Raw genomic sequence first — 27446 nt, forward strand, 5'->3', positions numbered from 1 at the left:
CCGTTTTGTTTGTTATAAATATATTGTTATTTGTGTCACCTTTGTGTCTCCTTCATGGTAAGATTTCGTAGTCAACACTGAGATTATTTCTGTCAAAACAAGCAAAACACCTTGACGACACATGTTTTTTGACGACATTTATTGTAGAAAAACGTAGTGTGTACCTAATTTTACATAATTTTAACATTGAATATGCAACTAAGTACTCAAAACACTCCTTTTGATCAGTGTCACTATTAGACTACAGGCCCATGTTGAAAAAATTATGGGTCATTTGACCCACCACCTGACCTATCTAGAATGATATAAGAGCATAAAATAATAAGATTCAGCACTATGACGTCACTCGTAAGCTGTCCACCTGAGTACAGATGAGAATTCGAAGGTTCAGGTAGAGATTTTCTCCCCTTGTCTCCATGATTTTTGTACGGCGTTGCGGAATAATGGCTTAAAAGCAGTATAGAAATAGTATGACACAGATGCCGTACAAAAATGGTGGTCCACAAAGTCGGAATTTATTGCACGCCTCATAAGCGAAGCGTTGAGGTGGGTACTACTGTCACTTCGCGCAAAACATCTGATTTTTCAAACTTAAAATGTCTTTATGTATCATACATTGCACTTGTAAGATAATACATACACACACATATTAAGAAAAAACACTATTTTTAACATTCATGATATTTTTGATGTCATTTTTGTTATTTAAACTAGTTAAAAAACAGTTTAAAAAAGTTCTGTCTTGGACGTCCGTGTGTCTGTATGTGCGGAGGATTTTCTTGTTAACACGATAGCGACCGAAATACTTTACTAATCGAGTCTTTTTTTTCTCTTACGCTTGAGTATGCTCAGGAATAGAACCCTTTCATTTTTCAGGGTCTGATTCGATGTGGTTTAATTGTTATTAAATAAACAAAAATAATAATTAATAAAAAATTATGAGGCGTGCACTTTTGGATTTTCCAAATTATTTTTATTTTTCGACAGTTGCCGGGGTAAATTTGGTCATTTGATTTTGTACGGCATCTGTGTCATACTATTTCTATACTACTTTTAATCAATTATTCCGCAACGCCGTACAAAAATCATGGAGACAAGGGGAGAAAATCTCTACCTGAACCTTCGAATTCTCATCTGCACTCAGGTGGACAGCTTACGAGTGACGTCATAGTGCTGAATCTTATTATTTTATGCTCTTATATCATTCTAGATAGGTCAGGCGGTGGGTCAAATGACCCATAATTTTTTCAACACGGGCCTGTAGTCTATATTGACATACCTTTATAATTTTTTGTTTGGCCCTAACCGTTTATTCCGACTAGGCCATTTGAATTTGATGATATCGGATGTTATAGGGGTTTATTTTTGTCAGTTTTATTTTAGTCATGGCCTGCAAAATAACATAATGCGGAGGAACCCGCAGATACCCGCTATATTATAGTAAATATAGTATAGACTAGATGTCCGCCCGCGGCTTCGCCCGCGTTTTCAAAGAAAAACCCGCATAGTTCCCGATCCCGTGGGATTTCCGGGATAAAACCTATCCTATGTGTTAATCCAAGTTACCCTCCATATGTGTGCTAAATTTCATTGTAATCGGTTCAGTAGAATTTGCGTGAAAGAGTAACAAACATACACACACACACACATCCTCACAAACTTTCGCATTTATAATATTAGTAAGATATGTTCACAAATTATCCTAATCTAAACATGCCAGCTGTGTCTCAAAGAGCATTTATTTTCATCAGCAGCAGACCCTGTTAAATCGGCAATTCTTATTCGAAGCTCACTTCTTTCTGAAGACATTTGTTTTCCAATTGGAGACGTTAACTGAGCCTTCTTTTTAGATTTATTTGTATTGGATGCTTCATTCTCTATCGTTATTCTTTTATACAATTTTTAAAAAGCAAAGTTAAAAAAATTGTAGGTAAGAAGGCTTCTTTAAAATTTCCACTTTAAGTAGGAAAAACGCAATCCATTTTATACATGGTTTTTTTATCCAGTATACAGCCGTACCCGTACTAAAGTTATAAAACCGCGCATCGTAAAATCACACAAAATTCGAAGAGACACTAAATAATTCAACTTGAAAATATGTGGTAAAAGAATAGAATAAAATGATTTGTGAGATGGCCGATCGCCAACACTGAACACGGCGCTTCGAGTTTCATATTTCATAACAAAGGATGTAAAAAATTATTTTATAAAACGCGCAAACTGAATGGAATTTATTTTTCCTTTTATTTATTTGATGCTTATTTTTATAGGACGGTGAATGGGGAAAATGTAAGGATATGCGTGTTTAGAATTTATGAAACTCTTTATGTGTAGTAGGTAGGTACTAGTATAATTTTTATGAATTAAATTCCGGAGCTTATAAAGACTGTGAATTTGACACTGTGTTCAATGAAATTTGTTTTCCACATTCTTGGGAATTATCTCGACGAAAGACAATGGGTTAAAATATATTTTTATCCTTTCTCTTTAGACCCTTTCTTGTTATATATCTATGAATGATATGGTATGTACTGGGTTGTAGTAACTTAATAATAGGAAACTAGGTGTTAGAGATTATATAGGTAGATCGGAACAGTTCTTTCAAGCCATGTCTAATTGTCTATTGCTCCAAAAGCTTCAGCTTCTATCCACACTGGTTCGTTAAATATGCATAGGCTGTAGAACCTATTTCGATAAAAGAAAGGGTTGCAGTTTTTCCATTGCCGTTTTGGAATTAATAATGGTCGCTGACTAATGTTAATATTCCATGAATGTTGAAACTGATAGTAAATGTAATAACAACTATGTTATAAAGTGTAAATAGCATGGTAATGAATACCTTCAGATTTTATAAATAACAGTAGACGCTGGTCAAAGTACTTTAATAAGATAACAGTGCATCCAAATGAATTATAAGGAACCAATTAAAAATTATCCAGCTTTGTGCGAGAAGCGAATTCATTTCAGCCGACGCTCGCTGCAGCCGAGGTCGATCGTAAATTGGCAATCAGTTCCGTAGTAATTATATTCACAGCAAACAAAGGTATTGAACGCTTAAATGCTATTAGCACCTATGGTAGTTTATTTTTATGACCTGGTGCATTTTTAGGGTTCCGTAGCCAAAATGGCAAAAACGGAACCCTTATAGTTTCGTCATGTCCGTCTGTCCGTCTGTCCGTCTGTCCGTCTGTCACAGCCGATTTACTCGGAAACTATAAGTACTACAGTGATGAAATTTGATGGGAATATGTGTTGTATGAACCGCTACAAAAATATGACACTAAATAGTAAAAAAAAGAATTGGGGGTGGGGCCCCCCATACATGTAACTGAGGGATGAAATTTTTTTTTTCGATGTACATACCCGTGTGGGGTATCAATGGAAAGGTCTTTTAAAATGATATAAAGTTTTCTAAAAAACATTTTTCTTAAAGTGAACGGTTTTTGAGATATCAGCTCTCAAAGTCGTAAAAAGTATGTCCCCCCCCCTCTATTTTTATAACTACGGGGTATAAAATTCTAAAAAAAATAGAGGTGATGCATGCTAATTAACTCTTTCAACGATTTTTGGTTTGATCAAAGTATCTCTTATAGTTTTTGAGATAGGTTGATTTAACTGTAATTTATTATATTTGCTGCTACGGAACCCTTTGTGCGCGAGCCCGACTCGCACTTGGCCGGTTTTATTTAATATAAAGAGTAGCTGTTGAACGGAGTTTAATTGAGTTTTGTTTTAGAAACTTAAGATATGTTGACTGTGTGAACATATTGATGATGATGATGATGAGCACCTGAAAAGTTAAATAGGTAGCTTTCTGATGGCGATGTTTGATGTTTATGTAAATACCGAACAGAACTGTTAATGAATAAATCATGAAGTGTGTAATGATAGATTTATGCGAATATAGGTAAATATAAAATACAATACTGTGACAAAGGCTTGAAAACAAATAAATATTACATAGTAATGATTTCAATACTTCTAATAAAATGAAACGAACTTATTTCGTAATAACCCAATCTCAGTAACACCGTATCAAATATTTTCGACAGTATAAATAATTATTTCATTTAAATAATCACGATTTTCTCCGTTTCCCTGCATCACTCTCGTCTTTAGTGTCTTATTTCATATAAAACCAAGCGTGTACGAAGTCATGAATAACTTTCCTGGAATAACTTTTGACGCTGGGAAACGCAATTTAGTAACATGAAATGGAATTTTAACCTAAATCCATATTCTAATCTATTCTGCAAATTGTAAGAACTTCCTGGAGTTGAAGATTTATTAGATAGTAGATATTATTTACGGTGATATTTTAAGTACTTTCATCTTCTGTCAATCTTCTCTGGTAGTGCATAAGAGGTTTCCAAAAACATCTTTCATTACATAAATACCGGTTAATTAAGCAGGTACATATTTATAAATTAAAGTAATAATATATGTTTAGGCGACAGGAAGGTTTTGCGACTATCCCTAACAATTCCAGAAAGAGATGATAATGATTATGCCAAATATATTTATATTTTGATCCAAGACCAAGGGGCATACTTCTTCTTAAACATTACAAGGGGCAATCTTTATATACATTACAATATAGTTATTACAAAGTACAAACACCTACGCGATAGACGACGTAGTATGGTTATGTGAAGTATTAAGAATACATGTTTCATTTAAATTGCAATAAATACAATGTAGTTCACTCATTCAGTATATTGTGCAGTTGGCAGAAGCTAATTATTGGCACAATTATACAAGCAGGTTCATTCACTCTCATTCTAATGTATAAATAAACGAATGCATTCGTTTTCATATTGTTTAATTAGCTTAGAAATACACAATCAAAGACATAATAATTTGGAACATTGACAGATGTATTAAGTTTTTATTTATAGGTTATTTCTGTAGAACCATGTACGAAATAAATGTTTCTTAAACTCACATCTATTTGTCCTAAATTTCGCTACGTAGTACCTTGAGTGAGTTGAGACATTTTGTCGTGAAAGTTCAACAGACTTCCTTTCGAACACCCACGAAGAACTCATGTTTATACTTATTATCATTTGGATAATATTGGTAATTATACTTTCTTTAGAGTTACCAAAGTTTTATGAGTTTTGCAAAAAAGACGTTATTTTATTACTCTAATTTCACGAAAACCGATTAAGCCGTTTAGAAGTAATTTAACTACAAACACCGCGACACGAGAATTTTATATACCTATTAGAAGATTAGACATCGGTGACGTAAATACTCCTTCAAAGCTCTCCTTGAGCAAAATTTTCAGTCCTGTGTTTGACGTCTTTAACAAATGTAGTGTTAAAACAGAGCCTGGAACAAACGTTATGTCAACAGCTGCATCAAATAGCGCAAATACCTTCTCAAGAATGAAACTCACTTTTAGAAATGACGCTGTGAAAATAATGAGTCTCTAGAGTGAAATTAATATTTTCTTTGCGGTACGAATTCTCTTTAACAAGTCCAGGTACGTATTCCTTTGGAGATATATGTGAAACTACTTTCTTCGTCGATTTACTGCGTCAGATTATAGTGTACTAGCGGTCCGCCCCGGCTTCGCCCGTGGTACATATTTCGCAATAAAAAGTAGCCTATGTTCTTTCTCAGGGTCTAAAGATTATATGTGCCAAATTTCATCAAAATCAGTCCAGTAGTTTATGCGTGAAAACCATACATACATACATACAAACCTTTCCTCTTTATAATATTACTAGCAATGCCCTGCGGTTTCACCCGCATAGCGATATCGTTACAGTGAAAAGTCTACTATAGGTCGGACTATAGGTTTAATTTTTAATCACATGAAAATCACCTTTACCCCGTCCCGCACTACGGCCTTTTTTTTTTTTGTTTTAGTGGGGAAATCTTTCATAGATACCCACGGCCTCCGGAGGAGGGGCCGTGGGTTATGTCGGATTCCTACCGACCAAAACCCCACTGTGTTCCGTCAAGACGCATATTGGTAGAATTCCTCCGTGACCCCCGCACTACGGCCTGCTCGAACAGTATACCTACTATTTTCTGTAGATTGACACTTTTAAAAATTCGTTATATCTTTTGAATGGAATATCCAATTCTTTTCATTTAAAAAGTATTTTGCTGGTATTGAAACAGTCTATAATAAAACATCATTTAATGGGATAAGGATTAATATATGTGTATGGATAACATGGTTTGATTACTGTCGGCACTTCTATTTACTTTGAAAACGTAAAAAAGTTGTTGTAGTAACATAACTACTGAAGATGGACATATGGTATCGCGGACTTTCTTGTAGATATTGATCCATTCTGTAATACCGTAGAACATTTTTTTGTTCTATCTTCAATAGATTCCGCAGCGCACGCGATGACAGAAGTTTTATTGAGGATTTTTTTACACCTTGGGTTACATTATTGTATTTTTGGTAAGGATCTCTAATTTTTTTGAAAATGCAATATAGCCTATGTTGCTCAGTAAAGATGCAGCTTTCTAATGGTGAAAGAATTTTTGAAATCGGTCCAGTAGTTTATGCGTGAAAACCATACATACATACATACATACATACATACATACTTACAAACTTTTCCTCTTTATAATATTAGTATAGATTAATAGGTCAGTCGTTACTTACAAAGAAAGAGTCGACTTTATTTATAAACAAACCTTTAGATGTATTCACATAAACTAATACATATCCTTCGCGCTAATCTTTAAATTCTTGTTGTATCTCAAACAAAACAGACTCACAATGCACAATATTTTCATACATATTTCCGATAGAGGATGTTTAAAGTTAACATAATATAATTTTCCTCTCAGACGTGAGGAGCAATGTTAAACTTTAATGTATTATAATGCAATTTCCTTACGCGATCGCGACGGATGCTGTCTTATGAGCATCCTGTATCAAGAGACCGCTTTATAGTTCATGTTAAGGTCCCGCTTTCACTGTTTTCACCGCAAAAACATCTGCAAGTACGTGTGCACTTTTATTTGAAGAAAGGTTACGAAACTATTGTCTATAAAACAAAACTTTCATGTACCAAAACTTATATATAAATAAGGCGTCTGTTAATTGAATTTTACCCTGGTTTATGGTCAAATGATATTTGATTTCAAAACCAATAGATTTACATCTTTAAGTGTATGTTTTAGAGAATTATCTTTTAAACCTTATTCTTGTAACTTAACGTACTTATAATATTGATAAGTAACTTATTACAAAAGGGAAATCTCATCAAATTTTGTGTTGATAATAGAAAATTTCCATTAAGATCGTCTCTTTAATCTTTGATACAATATATATATCTAAACTAATTATAAGATTTACAATAACAAATAAATGATTCCGATAACCACACAAATTACCGGTATGTTGACCATAGAAATTTCATTCCCTTTGTGGTGAGGCCAATCAAGTGTTTCTCCTTGATTAAACCTCAATTGGAACGTTGCGTACATAGAATCGATTCTAGAATATATTAGTATAGAGAAGTTTAATCAGTATCTATAAACTTGAGAACAAATGAAACCCGGATAATCTAATCAAAAGTCGAAATCTGTCTACACATAGTTGGAAGAAGATTTTTTTCTGATTGACATAAAATATGAAATATTTTAGTTTTGATTTTCAAAAGAACATGTTTTTTATTTAAAGAGTTTTTAATCTGGATTCCCAAAAACAACGTTTTTTCATAATCTTACTAACTTACAGTCTAAAATTATACCTGTAGATTTTATAAATATATATCTTTTATAAGCTTCAGCACAATGACTCTAGGAAGAATAAATACAAAAAATGTAACAATACAAAACGGTTATAATAACGAGCTGTGAATCGAAATGTAAATTGACTTTTTGTGAATATTTTGTACGCTTAATCTCTTTTATTTAAGCAAGCGCACTTAATTGACCCATTCTTATTCGTTCGGAAGACTTCTATTAATTCTTATGACATTGCAAAATTCAAATAACCTTACGGTACATTGATTTTTTTACTATGACGCACCTACTACCTATTTTAAGACTAAAATGATTGAACAAAAAGTGTATGCAATTGTAATGGACAGTAATAGAACTCATATCAATTTACAATACACCAACATAAAATAATTTTAGTTTTATTTCGCAAGGTATTTTTCATATCTACGGTTGGTACTGTATGACTCAATATCGGAATCGCGTACTTACTAATTTCATGATATTTGTTTCAGGCACACTGCGCATTGTTTGCGCGTAACCATCATCACACTTATCCTAAAGTCGGTTCATTGCGAGACAAGCAGAGAAGAGTCAGTACCCTGCGGCGGGCGACTGAAGGGCCCCGTGGGGACGATTCAGACGCCGAACTTCCCGAACCCGTTCCCGGTGCCGCTCAAGTGCAAGTGGATCATCGAGCACGACATCGCGAACGGCACTATATCGATATACTTCACGCAGCAGTACACCACTAGCGGGCTCACGTTCACCGAGTACATGTACTACGACGACACCTACAAGCTGGGCGAGCGGCGCGCGCTCACCGTCACCGAGGAGAACATCACTAGGATCAAATATTTACAGGTAAGTACATATTTCTATATAGGTACATCATATATATAGAAAATAGACTTAAAATCTGCATCTGTAAAATAAACACCAGATATTTCAACTATAGGCTGCAACAACATATAACAACAACAACTATACAACAATATATACAATATATACAACTGCTCATATTTCCTGTCTAATACCTTCTCCATAATTTCAATACATATCTATAGATATTTTTATTTATCTTTCATATTTGCCCTTTTAGAGAGGCATAGGTACAGTACAACTATAACTGCTAATCTATAATAATCATTCTGAAAAGGTCCGGTATGTCTTCTTCAAACAAGAAATTCTTATCCGTCGAGTAAGTGGCAAAAGCTATGCTTTCCAAGGATATCAGCCGCCTCTAAAAAAAACAAAAACGCAAATGCACTCCTACGCTACGTTGCCAAATGGATAAATAACCACGCAGCGACTGGTGTGCGACGTTGCCAATTTTATGTAAACAAACTTTACGCGCGAATATGGTGGTTAATGCCCTTATTGCGTTTTGCATTCATCTATTAGTTGAATTAGTAATGTGTTTAAATTAACAACTTATTGCGTGTTAAATATTGTTCTTAAAAATCTGGATTATATTATTATTATATCTTGCGAAATACAGCATATTAATACATAATTATTATGTTAAACTAAATTAAAAATAAGAATTTGCCATAATATAGCCATATTGTACAAAATTAAAACTTGCACATTTAAATCAAGGCTAATTTGTTCATGAATTAAATATAAAAGCAGCATGATAGTAAATAAGACATTAAAAATATTTTGTTTATTTTTTTAAGTGTTATAACTTATAAACATGTTTATATGAACTGGAACGATTTACATGGTACCTTCGATGAGAATGAAGCACTGACGATTGTTATGTTCAATGAAGCGTGGCTCCAACTAATGACATCATTTCTGAATCGATTTGTTCATTTTTTATAGGAAAAGTCGTAACTCACAGTATTTTTTACACGGATTGAATCCTTTGAATGTTTTTTAATCTCGTCCATGGATGTTTATTTTATTGAAGCTTCTGCCAGATCTCTCAACTAATAATACTAATATCTTAGAATTACACTTCATAAGTATAACAGTTTAGTAACGAATCGTTTTTTTTTATATTCATTATAAACACCATAATATAATAAAACATAGAAAAAGAGTTAAGTCCAAAGCGTAAAAATCAGTCTTTACAACTGCTAGTAAGTATAGGTATAGATACTCTCAAATAATTGCTTAAATTAACAAATGAAGTGCCCTAATTGAAAGTGCACGATGCAATGTTAAATGAAAAACATTTAATGACTCAGTGTATTCACTTGGAATGTTAAAGTACTTCCTTGACTCACTTTGCGTTAATATTTTAAATATGTATAATATAGGTACTTACTTGGGTTTACAGTTTTATTGCCTTATGTGTATTATTTATTAACACAAAAGAACTTACAGTAAATTATCCTTTAATTAAGTGGCAGGTATGTGGCTCTAGTAACATATCCACTCAAATTTCCCAGAATGTATTAAGGATTGTGTTGGTTTTGTATTTCTTGATTATACTATAACTAGGCTTCCGCCCGCGGCTTCGCCCGCGCAGTCAAAGAAAAACCCGCATAGTTCTCGTTCCCGTGGGATTTCCGGGATTGCGTCATTTTCCCGGGATAAAAAGTAGTCTATGTCCTTTCTCGGGTATCAAAATATCTCCATACCAAATTTCATGAAAATTGGTTCAGTAATTTAGGCGTGATTGAGTAACAGACAGACAGACAGAGTTACTTTCGCATTTATAATATAATATTATAGTATGGATATCCGATCTATCTGCAAAGCGAATTTCACCAACATCTGCTTATTATTTAATTACTTTAATCATTATCAATAGTATTATAGAATTTATCTGTACTATTGTAACGTTTGTTCATAGTATCAATATTTTCTTATATTCTTGCAAACTTTAAAACAACAAGAAATTACAAACTTCCCTTCTATACAGTTACATTTGTACCCAGTTGTATCATTTGAAACTTTTTATTGTTACCAATTTAAGTTGCTCATGTAACAATACGATGTAATTTCATACAAACATTTAACGATGTAAGGGTGCTTTTCTACTAATAATGTGCGAGGACGTGTAGCGAACTGGCGAGGTATGTGTTTGTAAATAACCAATCATATCGCTTCATTTAGTTGGAAGCGTTTATACTCTGTCCATTATATTATTTGCTTTTTGACAGCTTCACGCCTATGTATAATTGTATTGTCTATGTTAAAATGTCATACAAATAATTATCGTACTTCATGGACAGGTCCCGCCCACTTAGTGATGCCTACACAGAATTATTCAATGATGGGTCGATAGATTAAAATAATCGTTAGAAATACTCTGTAAAATATATCCGATACAGAAAAACTCTTCTATTATGTTATATAATTTAAACGTAAAGACAACCAAATTGTAAGATAGAAACCAATAAATAATAAAATATTAGTTTAGTTTAGTTTTAACATACAATGCATAGATATATGGTCTTTTTATTACATATCTTATTAGTACGTTTACGTTGTAATTATTATTTACGTACCTGATTCGATTTATGATAATATTTTGAATTTATAATTGAAATGGTATCACAATCGATAATCTTTTGAACATCACTTCTGGTATCACCCGTCGAGCTGTCAAAAAGCAATTCTTATAGTGGACAGACTATAGTGTTAAATGCGATACTATTCACATCCTCGCACATTATTGGTGGAAAAGCACCCTAATTCGTTAAACATTTAGACATGTATATGAAAATCTGTCCATAAAATTGTTTTGAAATGGCTTACCTTATCACTTAGTAGCGATCTCTCCCAGGCAATCAAGGCAAGGCATAAGAAGAGTCTATTAACTCGACAAGAGCTGTAGTGTACTTATATCTAATTCATAAATTCACTATTCAGATCAATTCAAATTAAAAGCAACAAAGTAGCGAAACAGACGCTTGATTGAGCTCACTAATGATAATTACCTATCTATCACAATGTAGTAGGTACGTATACGGTGTCACGGAAGAATTCTACCATACCCGTGGCCCCGTCGTTGATGCGGCTTGACGGAACACAGTGGGGTTTTGGTCGGTAGGAATCCGACATAACCCACGGCCCCTTCCCCGGAGGCCGTGGGTATCTATGCAAGATTTCCCCACTTAAAAAAAAAAAAAAAGGTACGTATACGGTATTGGTTATTTGTTCTCGCCGATCGGTATACAAATTGTTAGTTAAGCACCTTAAGTGGCTATCTGTTTATTGATGAGTGACCGACATCACGTATAGTTTTATACTAGTTGACGCCCGCGCTTGAGTACATGTTAAATGAGAATAAAAAAAAATACGTGTGGCACTCGAGGACTGCCGTGGTAAAGCTATTATCGATTGCATAGTATCGCATCGCTGTGCCGGTTGGAGTGGGGGTGTTAGAGCGGAAGCACACGATGCGTTGCGGCGGCGGTGCGGCGCCGGAGCGGTGTCGCTGCGTCGTCTTACATAGAAATATCTGTGGCATGTCACACGATGCGCTCCGGCGCCGCACCGGACTTGTAACCACCAAGACGAGGCGGGGAGGGGTGAATGCGGTGCGACGTCGGAGCGGCACCGCTCAGTTGTTTTGCGTCACAAGGAAGGACACGCTGTGCAACGCTGCTACGACGCCGCTGCGACATAACAACGTTACGGCGCCGCACCGCTCGTGTGCCCACTGACACGGTGAAATCTTTGCGGTGCGGCGCCGCAACGCATCGTGTGCCTGCGCCGTTAGGTTTTTTCGTTCGGTCGCCGCGCTCAAAGTCTGAGATAAAAGCTATGCAATAGCTTCAAAAGATATTACTTGTGTTTTTCGCCTAATGGAATTTTCATTGAAATGCAGAATAATAATGCCAATAGTTTTGAAAACTTGAACATACCTAATATAAAAATTGCATTATGCTGTAGCTGATGTTTAGTAATAAATATGTCAATTAAATTCCTACATTCGCCCCTAAATATACAAATTATTATTGACTTGACCAGCTATTAGCTGGAACTCTAATGAACCAATTTCACAATCCTTTGAGTTATTTGAAAAGCTTTGACATTAAACAAGCCAGAATAATGAAGTAGCTATATTTATTTATCAAATAATTAACCCAATTCTACAGTTGTAATACATTTTTATATAAGGTAATCATAGCAGTCTTCCTACAAAATTCGTTTACTTTGATAGGTTACAGTTACAATGTTGCCTTAATAAGTGCACTTTTGCGAGTAAATTGCACATAATATTTTTATAGGAATTCCAGCATTTGCAATTCATTAAGGCTACTTATAAAGGTATGTTCTTTCAATTAGTAAATACATCTATCTATTAACATAAATTCATAAGCGGGCTCGAAAAAGGTTAACCACTATAGTGTCTAGTTGTAACAAAATGGTTTTAATTCTTGATTTTCATGACATTTTTGGTTTACTTAACCTTTATCTTTTTTGTACCTTTTAATGAACAATCATTAAAAATGTACAGTTTGACGAAATGGTTTGGTTAATGTTTTAATTATAACAACATGTGGTCTTCTTGACTACACTAACATAAGGTAAAGAGAATCAAATTTAGTATATGTTTAAATTAATAGGCACCGAAACCACTGGACTGATTTAAAAAATTATTTCACCAACAAAAACTTACATTATTCCTGAGTGACATCATCATCACTACATAGTATAAAACAAAGTCGCTTTCCCTGTCCCTATGTCCCTATGTCCCTTTGTACGCTTAAATCTTTGAAACTACGCAACGGATTTTGATGCGGTTTTTTTTAATAGATAGAGTGATTCAAGAGGAAGGTTTATATGTATAATAAGATCCATTAAGTAGTGGAGAAGTACTGTTATTTTTGAGGTTTCTAATGTGATGTCGTAAAAAATTACATTTATTCCGCTTACATTGCAAACGCAGGCTGAACCCTACGAGTTTTATCAAAATAATGTACTAAGTATTATACACATTGAAAAGGTCTACAGAAAAGTCCGCGATGGTATATGTCTATCTCTTATGGATAACCCACAATAACTTTTTTTTGTCATTTACTTTTTACGACAAATAATGGCTAATTTTCGAAGCGATTTTAACCAATACAGCATTAATCCTTAACCAATTAAATACCATGGATACATTGTTCATTTAATATAGATCTATATGGCCCTTTACACCGTATGATTTAAGTGAATATTTTCGAAGATATTACAGATTTAAAAATTGCAGGACGTAGCGTTTGCGGCCGCCCGGCTATGTATTTTATACCCGTGCGATGCCGGAGGCCGGAGCGGGCCGCTATATTTTTATACCTATACAACGTTCACAATTTTTCTGTAGTGTATTTAGTATCAGCATTGCACCCGTGCGAAGCCGGGGCGGGTCGCTAGTAAGCTATATTTTATTTTAATTCCGGATCAACACGGACAGAGCCAGCCGCCAGGACGAGCTAGTTGTATAATAAAATATTCCTCCCACGTAACACTATGAGATTATATCGCTCGTTCTGCAATGCAGATTTGTCGAACACAGTATGTTTCATCACAATACGTGTATTGGAACGTTCGTCTTTTTCCTTAATGACTTCATGAGGGAATGAAGGAATAAAAAACAATAAAAAAAAGACGTGTGGCACTCGGGGACTGCCGCGGTAAAGCTATTGCATGCTATGCCTTCAAGGCTCACCTCCGCGCCCGTCGGAGTGGGGAGCGTGAGGTTTTGCGTTACGCAATTAGATAGAAGCTATGCAATAGCTTAAAAACTTTTCTATCGAAAACTCTCTGATCAATTATTACCTTTGTTCTTTTTTTCCTTTTTTTAATTTTGATATAGCTGTTCGAAAATGCACATTACCAAAGCATACATAACCATAGTGTGGCCATAATGACTGTCACCGTATTGTTTATTCGTGTGCAATTTACCTTGACATGAATTTAAGTTAAATTTATGTTTGACTGTCAAAATTCTACGTGATTCTACCACCGAGTGATCCTAGGATTAGGGTGATTTTCAAACTTCAAGCTTCAGACTAAATGAAGCGATATGATTGGTTTTTTACAAACACGTTCCTCACTACACATCCTCGCACATTAATGGTGGAAAAGCAGCCTTAATAAAAATTAAAAAAAAATTGGTTGTCTGTAAAGTCGGTTTACTGACGATAGTTGAAGGTGACGACGCCTTAAGGCCGATTGTGCTTCTTTGTCGCTCGTTCCGCGCTCTCGCTTGCACTTCAAGCCTTACATGGAACGCCTCAGAGCGAGGTAACGCCGCATGACTCATGTTTTTTCATGCGTGCAGCCGGCTCTATCGAATTATAAGACGTTGTCACGTCAAAAAAAAACACACACTAACAATTCGTCATGATCCTGTTCGGAACCATATTTGATACGACGTATTCATAATTTTACCGATCCGCATGAAAACAGAAACAAGATAAAAGATAAATGTATTCATATCAAGATCAATTACCGAGTCTTATCGTCTTATTAAAGCGATGGTAATTATTCTTTGATCACTACCTATACTCTTCTTAATCTATAATATAAAAATGAATCCCAAAATGTGTTGGTAAGCGCATAACTTGAGAACGGCTGAACCGATTTCGATAATTCTTTATTTATTATATTCCTTGAAGTACGAGGATTGTTCTTATGTAGAGAAAACGTAAATATGTACCACGAGCGAAGCCGGGGCGGACCGCTAGTACTTATATAAAGACGTTAAAATGTTGACTACAAATATTTTTAATCCTACGGTTTGTATTAGAACTGCCGCTTTGATTAATCTTAATCTATACTTCTATACTAATATTATAAAGAGGAAAAGTTTGTAAGTATGTATGTATGTATGTATGTATGTATGTATGGTTTTCACGCATAAACTACTGGACCGATTTCAAAAATTCTTTCACCATTAGAAAGCTGCATCTTTACTGAGCAACATAGGCTATATTGCATTTTCAAAAAAATTAGAGATCCTTACCAAAAATGCAATAATGTAACCCAAGGTGTCAAAAATTCCTCAATAAAACTTCTGTCATCGCGTGCGCTGCGGAATCTATTGAAGATAGAACAAAAAAATGTTCTACGGTATTATAGAATGGATCAATATCTACAAGAAAGTCCGCGATACCATATGTCCATCTTCAGTAGTTATGTTACTACAACAACTTTTTTACGTTTTCAAAGTAAATAGAAGTGCCGACAGTAATCAAACCATGTTATCCATACACATATATTAATCCTTATCCCATTAAATGATGTTTTATTATAGACTGTTTCAATACCAGCAAAATACCTACTTTTTAAATGAAAAGAATTGGATATTCCATTCAAAAGATATAACGAATTTTTAAAAGTGTCAATCTACAGAAAATAGTAGGTATACTGTTCGAGCAGGCCGTAGTGCGGGGGTCACGGAGGAATTCTACCAATATGCGTCTTGACGGAACACAGTGGGGTTTTGGTCGGTAGGAATCCGACATAACCCACGGCACCTCCCCCGGAGGCCGTGGGTATCTATGAAAGATTTCCCCACTAAAACAAAAAAAAAGGCCGTAGTGCGGGACGGGGTAAAGGTGATTTTCATGTGATTAAAAATTAAACCTATAGTCCGACCTATAGTAGACTTTTCACTGTAACGATATCGCTATCTATGCGGGTGAAACCGCAGGGCATTGCTAGTACTATTATAAAGGCGAAAGTTTGTATGGATGCATGGATGTATGGATGTTTGTTACTCTTTCACGTAAAAACTACTGAACCGATTACAATGAAATTTAGCACACATATATAGGGTAACTTGGATTAACACATAGGATAGGTTTTATCCCGGAAATCCCACGGGAACGGGAACTATGCGGGTTTTCCTTTGAAAACGCGGGCGAAGCCGCGGGCGGAAATCTAGTTTTATCATAAAGATTACATTAATAGGTCAAGTGACTTTTGTCGCGAAAACAGGAAACACTGCAAAGGTAACAATTATTGTCACATAAAAATAAAATCAACAATCGAGAAGAAAAATACACTATCTCATCTAGCAATAATTATCCTCTACCCAAGTCCTCTTTTATAATAAAAAAATATAAATCATCGTTCTTTATTCGTACAGAATCAAAAACAAAATTACCAAGCATACATATTAAATTGTAATTAAGCTAGGAAGTGTAGTATAATTTAACCTAAACCATATTTACATAATATTATCCTAAACTGGAATCATTTAGCGTGTCTGTAAATACTTAACATACTAATCTATACTAATATTACTAAGATGAAAGGTTTGTTTGTATGTATGTATGTATGGTTTTCACGCATAAAGTACTGGAGCGATTTTGATGAAATTTGGCACAGATAACCTTTAGACCCTGAGAAAGAACATAGGCTACCTTTTATTGCGAAATATGTACCACGGGCGAAGCCGGGGCGGACTGCTAGTGGGATATAATATTATCATAATAATGCAATATGCCTAATCGTATTGGCATGTGTTCTAAATGTGCTAGTAAATTAATTAATTTTATCATTTGAGAAAATAGGAATCGAGGTACTAATTACGATTTTAAATGAACCCAGAATATGCTATAATTAATTAACCTATAGACTTGAAATAAATTAATAGTATACATTTCAGTGTTTTGTCTTTTTCCTTCCTTCATTTAAGTGATAAAACCTTAATAATCACCATGATTAATTTATATTTTAGTATAAAGTAGCTTCGCATTTATAATATTAGTTAAGAAATAATATGAGGCGTTACTATAATACATATTGTTTAGGATATGTATTAGTTTATTTAAGAGCAAATTACAATAATATTTCAAGTTCAGGTAAAGCAATATATTATATTCAGATATTATTCACCAAACGAGGCGGGAATAAAATATCTGAAACATTTGGATCCCATGTCTTTGTTTCGTAAACACCTCGGGGTAGGAATAAACAAATAAAGGAATCCGAATAGAAATGAACGTGTAACGAAGAAATACAGCCTACGGGAATAACACGGCGTTTATATATATTTTTTTATTGTAAACTAGATAGACTCCCAGCGACGGCTACCTACAGTCAAATCAATTGTATTTTCTCGCTCTTTATATTACTGACTATCTGCGTGCCGCGGTTTCACTCGCGTAAATTAGTTTTTCCTTTTAATCCTAAAGTTCCTGTGGGAATTTTCTGACCTACAGACAGACATAAATTGTAAAAATTAATATTTTGATATATGCACACTGCACAGTGAATCCATCCATATGCATTAAGTAAAATCGGTTATTTCAGTATTAAAAACAGACACTTCAATTCTCCAAATTCCAAAAAAAAATATTGGTAACTATACCTAGATGAAACTTTAATCGCCAAGTAAATTATAAATAGCTTCACGCCCGTATACAGATGAGGAAGTAAGAAGTTTATACTAAATTCATAACATGGATTATACTATAAAATAATCGTCCCTTTAGTCCTATGGGAGCAAGCGTCCTATGAGTAGGTACCAAAATCACATTTCATCGTATAAATATGCAAATTACACATACCATGAAGAAACAACCGTGAAATATATTCACACATTAATTGAGTGATCTTATTTTCCGCAATTTTTTGCCATCCAACATTTTCGTTATCTTTTCAATCTTCATAAAGAATGAATAAAATGAGTTATGATAATACTAGTGGTCCGCCCCGGCTTCGCCCGTGGTATATATTTCGCAATAAAAGGTAGCCTATGTCCTTTCTCGGGTATCAAAATATCTCCATACCAATTTTCATGCAAATTGGTTCAGTAGTTTAGGCGTGATTGAGTAACAGACAGACAGAGTTACTTTCGCATTTATAATATAAGTATGGATAATGGCAATTGGCAGAAAATGTAATGGCAATCTTAAGAATATAAGATAAAACACTTCTTTGTAAGATATAATTTTAAAACTATTATTTATATAATTAATTCAAACAGTAATAATGAGAAATTCGGCAGTCCCAACAAAACCCAGTCCAAAGTTCAATTTACACTTTGTAATTACGGAGATGGGTTAAAACTTAAAATTAAAGAGTTTATAAAATATACATTATAAAAACAACCACACCAAATACTATCTACTATCTATACTCATATTATGTTACTGTTATAAAACAATATAGAATCAATTCTAACAATCGTTCGACCCAATTCGTCGGAACACGCTGGATCAAAACATCCAATATGCAATACTAGCTATCTTTTGAGCTTGCGTCATCGCGTCTGCACTGAAATTCTATCAAATATTAGAGTGCAGTTTCAGTCTGATTTTATAGTCACCTTGTGGTTCTGCGAAAGAGTAAACTTAGCTGACGAGGTCAATTGTGAGTAGTTTGTTGTTCCTTGTAATGTGGGTAATCAATGGATGCGAATTCATTTTTGGACGTAAATAACAAAACGCCCAAATGTGAAGTAAAAGAAATATGACTTCTACTCCATGTAATGTGAAGTTTGAGTTGACATAATTGCTGTTTTTTGTAGGAAATATGAAACGACTATTAAACATTAACAATACTTACTTATATCTTAGAAAACAACAACTAAACACCAACTCCAACCAGTTTATTATCTTCTTTTTACCTCAGTGCAAAATTCTAAACTAAATTGTGACGTCTTAACTCAATTTAATTAAATTTCCTTTAGCTGAAAAGTAGTTTTAAAAGTTCGTCTCAGTAATCCATAAAGTCGCTTCTAGTGAGGTGGTCGAAAGATTTATTCATTTACAAAGTTCACAACTTCATGAAATATTTTAATGCTGTAAAAATTAAATTAAGAGCGAGTTTCGCGGCACGACTTTAAAAACTTTTAATCTTCTTGTTATGTGTTGTTATCTTTATTGTGGTTAAGGAAATTTGCAGCTTTTGTTTCACTGAATTAATAAATATACAAGTTTTGACTTTCTTACAAATGATGTGCTTTTACCTTAAATTCTGCACAAAGTAGGTATTGTTACCAAAAGTTACATCCTCGATAATAGTAGGTTAGTACTATTAAGTATTCTTGTTATTAAATTCTTCTGTATCATGTGTTATCTGCAGTATTAGCCACAACATCATAACAATAAAAAATCTCTATTATCACCAATAGAGAGGAGATTTTTCTATATCCTCTGGGGATTGTGGGGAAATCACAATTAGTAGATACAAATACTTACGTATTGTTGTGTAGGTATTACAGGATAATATAATTGAAGCATAATTAAACTCCAAAGAATGAAAGAACAATGCTGTAAACTAAAAAAGGTTGTCACAATAACTTGATAAAATATAGATAATATAATTTATCCTAATTCATATAACTTTACCTATGACTTACGAGTAGGTATTGTCGAAGAAGTTTGTAAAGCACATTTCACAAACCACAGTAATACATAGCGCGTTGGGAATTTTTCAGAACTTTAATGTTGCTAAAATCTTTCGTGTATTGCCGACGAAGGACGTGTTTCCAAAAAAAGAATGTTTTGTTACAGGTTTTCCCAGAAAAGCGGGTGAAAACTCGGCGAAAGCGCCCCTGATAGGACTGTATTAAAACGTTCAAATTCATGTAAACTGTAGAGGTCTACAAAATTGTAATTTATGTTAATGATAAGATCTTAATAAAATGAACTAACGAAAATAGCAAAATTAAATCAACTTTCACTTTAATAAATAATTGGCCACATATAATATTTTCAACTTTTGAAAAACGTCAAAAAACGCTACAAAATAGCATTCAATACTTTTACCATATCAAAATCATTTCACCGTACGACCACTTATAAAATGAGGACTGCTACCAAACGTAGATTTAAATTAAAATTTGTATATTGCTCTCACTGAATACTCGAAATCATTTTATTCGATCCCGAAATTCAGTAAAACATTTTTATTCCAGCCTTTTTTGCTACTGTGCCTTTTATTTCTATAAGTATACTAATATAATCTAGCGTAAAAAATCCTCTTTTACAGCTCGTAGATAATAATTTTTAATCTAAAGGTTTAATTAATACACACAGACATATGAAATAAAAAAAAACCTGTAAAGCAGTATCAAAAGTAAATCATTTGTACACATATTTCGGTGCCTATGTGTGTGTTTTATTCTATGTAGCATCATTTCTTTCAAAAACGTAGACCACGATAGGTATAAATTTATTACCAACAAATCCGTAACATAATCAGTTGTAATTATCTCTTCGAAACAAAAAAGGTAAAACAATAAATTTACATCCTTAAAAGTAGTCTAAATTTCGCTTAAATTAAACTCAATAAACTCTAATTTTACTCAGCAACTTTACCCAAATTCAGATTGAGCGTTAAAATGCAGCAGTGAAATGTATCCAACCACAGGCTATAAATTGTTCGTTGGTATTCCAAATAAAAGGATTCTGGCTTCTGGGCGTAAGACAAACGGCGAAGTTTTTGCGACAACACATTACGGTCCACGGTTGCGGGTATCCTTGATTAATGTTTTGCTATAAGCTTCTTTGCAAACACGTGACGTAATTGAGATTGCCTGTATCCACCCTGTAACTGTGCCAATAGATTTTAAAAATAAATGGCTCTTTTGTTCTTTTTTTGGCACTAGCTAAGAAATTCTATCCTTTTATCTTCTTGAGCTATTACTAATTATTGAAGTATTGACAATTTGAAGATAGGCAACCTAATGGGTGTCGTACACTTGTTGTACGATACTAAAATGTAACATATTCAAACAGAAGTACATAAGTAAAAGTAAAAATTAAAAAATCTCTTGCCCTTATTCTTTTTTATCACCTGCATACAAATAATAAACTACAACAAAAACACCAACATTTTGTAGCTGCTAACAAAATAAAAGCCGGGATTTTGTCAAATTCGTGAACGTAGTATTTGCTTGATTTATTCATTCGCGTTTTACGAGGCCGTAAAAAGTTGCTTTGTATAAAACCATAAAGTTTGTGAATGAAAAATTATGATGTAATGACCGTTAAGTGGCGTTAGGAAGTCATAAATAGCTTTATGAGGCTTTTATTTTGTTACTTTGAATAAACCTTGGCTATGAATGGGATAATTACATGGTTTTTCAAGATGAGGGTCTTTGTAATGAATGCTACAAAGAATCACGTTGCAACTAATTTGTCAGATGTCAGTTTTATGTACACTCTTCACTCACCTCGTGTCTATAGGAATTATGCTACAGTATCAAAGAATTTATAATAACGTGAGTTGCCAATGGCTGCGGTCTAAAAAGAACACTAATAAATGGAGTATTTCCTTTCATAGAAAATGTTTTAAATTCATATGACGGTCGAACATGTAACTTAACCTCGAGTATTATCTGCTGACGCTAAATTCATAAGGACTTTTTCAAATTGTTTTGACGCAGTATCACCTAAACAACTCCAAAGAATATTGAACACATCATTAAAGATCCACTGAGCATTGCACTACTCGATCTGCAAACAATGTTGACCATCCACAACACGCAAGCTAACGGGAACGGAATAGCTTATCGATTCCCTTTGTCCTGGTTTTAAGGACCTAAATCGCTCCGCTGTCTCGTGGCTGCAGAACAAAGTTTATACGCTGTCCGAGTGCATTCAGCATGCATTATTCACGTACTCCATTCGCATCAGCTTAACTTACACTTACAAAGTGCATCTCGTAACGTTTTCCATTTCGACCTATCTCGCCCTGTTCGCGCTCACCCGATATATCCTTGTCACTTGAGATTTGAAAGTAGATTTGGGCTTTGTAGGTTTTCGTGTCATGGAAGTCATTACGACGAAAATTGCGTATCACGTTTGAATAGTTTCGCTGTCTTCTGACGAGGCTTTTCTTTACAAATGGTTGAGAGGAAATTTATGGACGGTTCGATGTCGTTTCTCTTTCACGCACAAACAATTGAAGTGATCTTTTTGGAGTTTAGAAGAGATATAACTTGGGGAAATACTTGTACAATATTGATGACCACGTCGATAGATCACAAAGTTTTTCGTTCATTTAAATGTCGATAAATCTGGCTGTTAGGGTCACATATGAAGGAATCTGAAGCATTATTTTATTTTAACTTAATCCTGCAAAAGCATGAACGAAAAATATATTTTTAAATCAATAATTCTAAAAAAGGAACCAAAGGGTTCAAACGAAAGCTCCAGATGACATCCGATATAAAATACATTTAAAAACTGATTTCGCATTCCGTTTAACAGGTTCACTCACAAAGAAAACCTGTTTAGCTAGATGCCGATATCTTCGGAAATATAACTTACAGAAAGTTAAACTCGATTTAACTCTGTATAAGTTAAATGTACGATAAAACGAGCAAACCACATTAGAGGAAGAAAACTTTCTGTCAATATATTACTACGTGTATTTAGCTAAGGTACGTGAACTTACAAAATTTAGTACCCATAGGTTTTGGAAGTTTTCCATTAATCAAATACTCTGAAAGGAAAAAGCAAAAAGCACTAAATAGTTCTGTTTTTACCTTAGGCAATGGCCCATATGAAATAAAAGAAACTTTTTCCATATACTCAAGTACAGAAATCTTTTTGTTCGGTATGTGACATACATAAAAAATATTCGAATACTTTTATTGGTCTGTACAAAATAAATTTTAATAGAGGTCCTAACCTTTAAACTATTATTAAGTACTTAATGTTTTACGCAAAAGCACACAGCTTAAAGTTAATTAATTGAGTATTTTTGATCTAAAATAAGACCAGTGCAAACTGGCAAATACAGGCTCGATAAAAGCTTGTTAAAAATCTTACTCTCCCAATATTTTGCTCCAACTCGTCTTTTACCGTCAAATACCATTTTTGCTCAAGTAATTCACAGTAAATATTCTGAAACGACCTTTCGTTGATGTAAATAGCACATTAAAATTAATGGAATCGCCGAGAAAGCGACCGAATATCAATAACCAAACATTTCTGTGAGATCCGATAAAAAATCAACTTTTGCTCTTAAATTATACTTCTTGAAGTAAAGGAACTTTAAAGTATGATCAAGAATTATTTCATTTGCAATTTCCTCGTATATTTCTATAATACGAAATGAATAAATTCACTATTCAAAGTTACAGTGCAAACATTTATACTTCTCTATTAATCAAACTTAATGGCTTTCAATAAATCGAACATAAAACCCAAGCTAGGTCAAAAGGTTAATTATACGTAATATTATGTATATTCTACGACCACCGGAGGCAAACGAAAACTATTCCTTTAGATGTAGGAGATATTATCACTTTATCGTATTTACTATTTAGTATGAAAGGTGTCTGTGACAATCCTGGGTCTTTCAGAAAAGGACCCATATTAGTTATAATGCAACTGTCCTATTGTCTTTCACTTTCACTTCAAATCTGTAGTGTATGGGGTTGGTTATTGATAAAGTACCTTTTGCCTCTGAAGTGGGAATCTGGTGGTCTATCGTGGCAACACGACGAGGGCCTCATATCAGTTGAATAAAGTGTTACTTTATATGGTCTATCATACCAGTAGATATGAGTAGAGTTGCTTTATATATAGTTTTTCTTCCCAGGTGCAAAGTCCAGTTCTGGTGGTGGAGCTGTCACTATCCCGCGCGGAGGGTTCGCAGCTGCGCGCGCTGGGGCTGCTGTCGGTGTTCGGGCTGAACGTGACGTACGCGGTGCGCGCGCCCGCCGCGCCCGCGCCCACTACCTCCTGCAGCGCCATCGAGTGCCGCCTGCTCGGACACTGCTATGCATCACATGATTATAGGTGCATAACATTAATATTTATAGCCCTGATTACTTACACGTACTCAATAGAACTACCACTTGATAATAGGTACATAATATACCCCTGAATAGTTACAAGTACTGAGGACAAACACGGTAAGCCGTAAGACCAGATCTGGGTATGTTTAGCCATCCTCAATACATGCACATACTGGTTTACAGATTGACATGCTAATTGCTAGCATAGCCTTATATGTTTATAATGAAATACATTCCATCATGATTAGATAGGAAAAAAGAACAGCGCTTTTTTCATACTCATTAATGCATGTAACGAGCGTCTTGCCTCCTTACTTGGTTAAAATAGTGTGTAGTTCTTAAACTGGAAATAAATTCATCTCTTTTTCTAATTGACACGTTATAAATGTCTTCATTCTATTTGGTTTCTCAAATTTACCAATCTTGATATTCTTTAACTATGGTCATATTATGTTATTTACATTATTACATGTGTTCAATTAATAATATACCGTTTATTTCACACACATCTGTTGCTTTATTTGGATTCCTAATTGAATGTAGATTTTCTTACACCTTATTGATCAACATATTGATGAATTAATATTGTACAACAAAAAAACAAATGCTAAAAGGCTTCAATCGCTTTAAGCTACTTGCAGAAAGCGACTAGGAGTCGGCGAAGAAAATAAATCTCAATGAATTCCGAAAACATCTGGTGCACCAGCTACTTAAAGTTAAAGTCGAATACGCTTTGCTGATTGCTCCAAAACGGTTTACACTCACGCTCTTGTAACCCACAATTACTATGCAAAAGATGTAGTGATAACATACAATATGAAGTATGTATCACGTTACAGTGAGCAAAGCTGAGGGTCTTTATTATAGTTTCTTATTAGGGTTGTAACGGAACTCCGCCTCCGCCTCCGTTACTGCGGAACTTCCGCAAAGAATTTAACCTCCGCCTCCGCATCCGCCTCCGCAAAATTTATGCGGAGCCATATCGGAAGTTCATTTACGATCACAAACAACGCGCAAGGAGCGACGCTAGGCGACGCGGCCGCTCGGCTGCGTGTTTTCAAGTGAAATGGTCGAGTTTGCTTAAGCCACGGGAACACGGCCAAGCGGGTGGTGGGAGTGTGAGTGAATGAATAACAGGAATCAACTTGTCAAAGCGTTCGGTACCGCGATTGAGCCGTGATTGTTTTAAATTTTAAGTAATTTTGTGCGTAATTATTAGTTACTAGCTGCTCCGCGCGGTTTCACCCCCGTGGCTCCACCCCTGTTGGCCGTAGCGTGATGTTATATAGCCTATAACCTTCCTCGATAAATGGGCTATCTAACACCGAAAGAATTTTTCAAATCGGACCAGTAGTTCCCGAGATTAGCGCGTTCAAACAAACAAACAAACAAACTCTTCAGCTTTATAATATTAGTATAGATGTTATTTAAATAACGTGATGAAGCCGAAAACGAGTGAAATTTGGTAGTACTTTGTAGAAGTAGACGATAATTATAAATTTTCCGAACAAATTACACCTCCGCCTCCGCCTCCGTTAACCTCCGCATCCGCGGAGGCGAACCTCTTCACCTCCGCATCCGCCTCCGCCTCCGCTAAGTAGGCCTCCGTTACAACCCTATTTCTTATTATAGTATCTTCCCGGTCAAATTATAATCCTATGATTTTAAGATCGAGTAGTAGGATATGGTTGCTAATTAGCAGTGTTATTTGCAACTGCAGAAAATAAGTATTTTAAAATGAGATGCAGACTATGATACGAATAATTTAATAACTTTAATAAACACATACACTTTTATGGCTGTTGTTGTAGTATATTTGTTAGATTTCATAGATATGCATGTTTTACGTAAAGTTGGCTATAATAATATTTTATAGTTTTAATTGCATGTAAATTTTTAATTTATTTTTGATTTTACTTAATTTATCTCTGTTTTAAATTTTTTTCGTGTCGTGTAACTGTAAATGGAAGACACAGGCTCCTGAAAAACAGTTCTTACTATCTTAGGAGCCTGGGTCTCTCTAATTTGTTAAGTGAAATAAATGATTTATTTATTTATTTATTTTATTTAAATAAAAATAAAAAGGTAAAGTGGATTAAGGTTAACCAGATATTTTCGGAAATAATGTAGAATCTTCTTACGTTATAAAATTAATTAAATAATTGATATTATTCTACAGCGAGTTTTTCTGTTCCTGTTTTGACGGCTACTCTGGTCCGGACTGCGGTGTGGGGCCGCTTTGTCCAAGCACTTCAAATATGTGCAAGAACAAGGGAACATGTAGGTATGTACCTCATTTATTTGTAAAGTATATTTGTTTCATTTGAACAAATAATATACTTTGTAACAATGAACTACTAATATTTTAAGCCCGAAAACTGTTTGGATTTGATTATTTTTAACAAATAAATTTCAGAACTGATCGGCTAAATTTAGTAAGAAAGTTGGACAGAAATAAACGCTTATTTGCGTATTCGGACCTGAGCTTTAGCTACTTAGACAAATAAATAATTGCTTGCGAAATTTTGCATTAGTCACGAAAACAATGCATAAAGGGAGTGGAACAGTGAATAGAAATGCATAGGGAACAACTTTCACGCGATACTATGTTATGCACGCGAGTGAATTCGCGGGTGAAAATTTGATATAACGATAAAAATACTATGTAAATGTTAAAAATACTATGTAATGACGATTCGAAAGTGCTACTAAATAGTAGTCTAATTGAATAAATGAATGTTTGAGTTTGAGTTTGAGTTTGAAAAGTAAAATTAATTAAATTACATGCAAACGCAGCTAATTATTTATACACATTGTTATGTATAAGTAGATTATTTTGACCATTAATCCATACTACTATTATAAATGCGAAAGTAACTCTGTCTGTCTGTCTGTTACTCAATCACGCCTAAACTACGGAACCAATTTGCATGAAATTTGGTATGGAGATATTTTGATACCCGAGAAAGGACATAGGCTACTTTTTATTGCGAAATATGTACCACGGGCGAAGCCGAGGCGGACCGCTAGTAATAAAATAAAATGATATCAACGCTATGTTAACACTTCTTCAAAAGACAAT

At 34.4% G+C, this 27446-nt stretch overlaps 1 protein-coding gene across 2 annotated transcripts in view; it reads left to right on the forward strand.

The window, feature by feature from the left end:
* The window catches only part of LOC149480594 (uncharacterized), a 105351-nt gene that overhangs the window by 55875 nt on the left and 22030 nt on the right, over positions 1 to 27446 (forward strand). For both annotated transcript variants that reach the window (XM_089706973.1, XM_089706972.1), the window contains exons 2-4: positions 8217 to 8565; positions 24166 to 24365; positions 26544 to 26648. In XM_089706973.1, the coding sequence (XP_089563099.1) occupies positions 8217 to 8565; positions 24166 to 24365; positions 26544 to 26648 (654 nt within the window). The remainder of the gene's footprint in view (positions 1 to 8216; positions 8566 to 24165; positions 24366 to 26543; positions 26649 to 27446) is intronic.

Source organism: Colias philodice, chromosome 18 (assembly GCF_061535455.1).
Source record: "Colias philodice isolate Cphi_HAF_F1 chromosome 18, ilColPhil1 Martin Lab GWU primary, whole genome shotgun sequence".
NCBI classification, from domain to species: domain Eukaryota; kingdom Metazoa; phylum Arthropoda; class Insecta; order Lepidoptera; family Pieridae; genus Colias; species Colias philodice.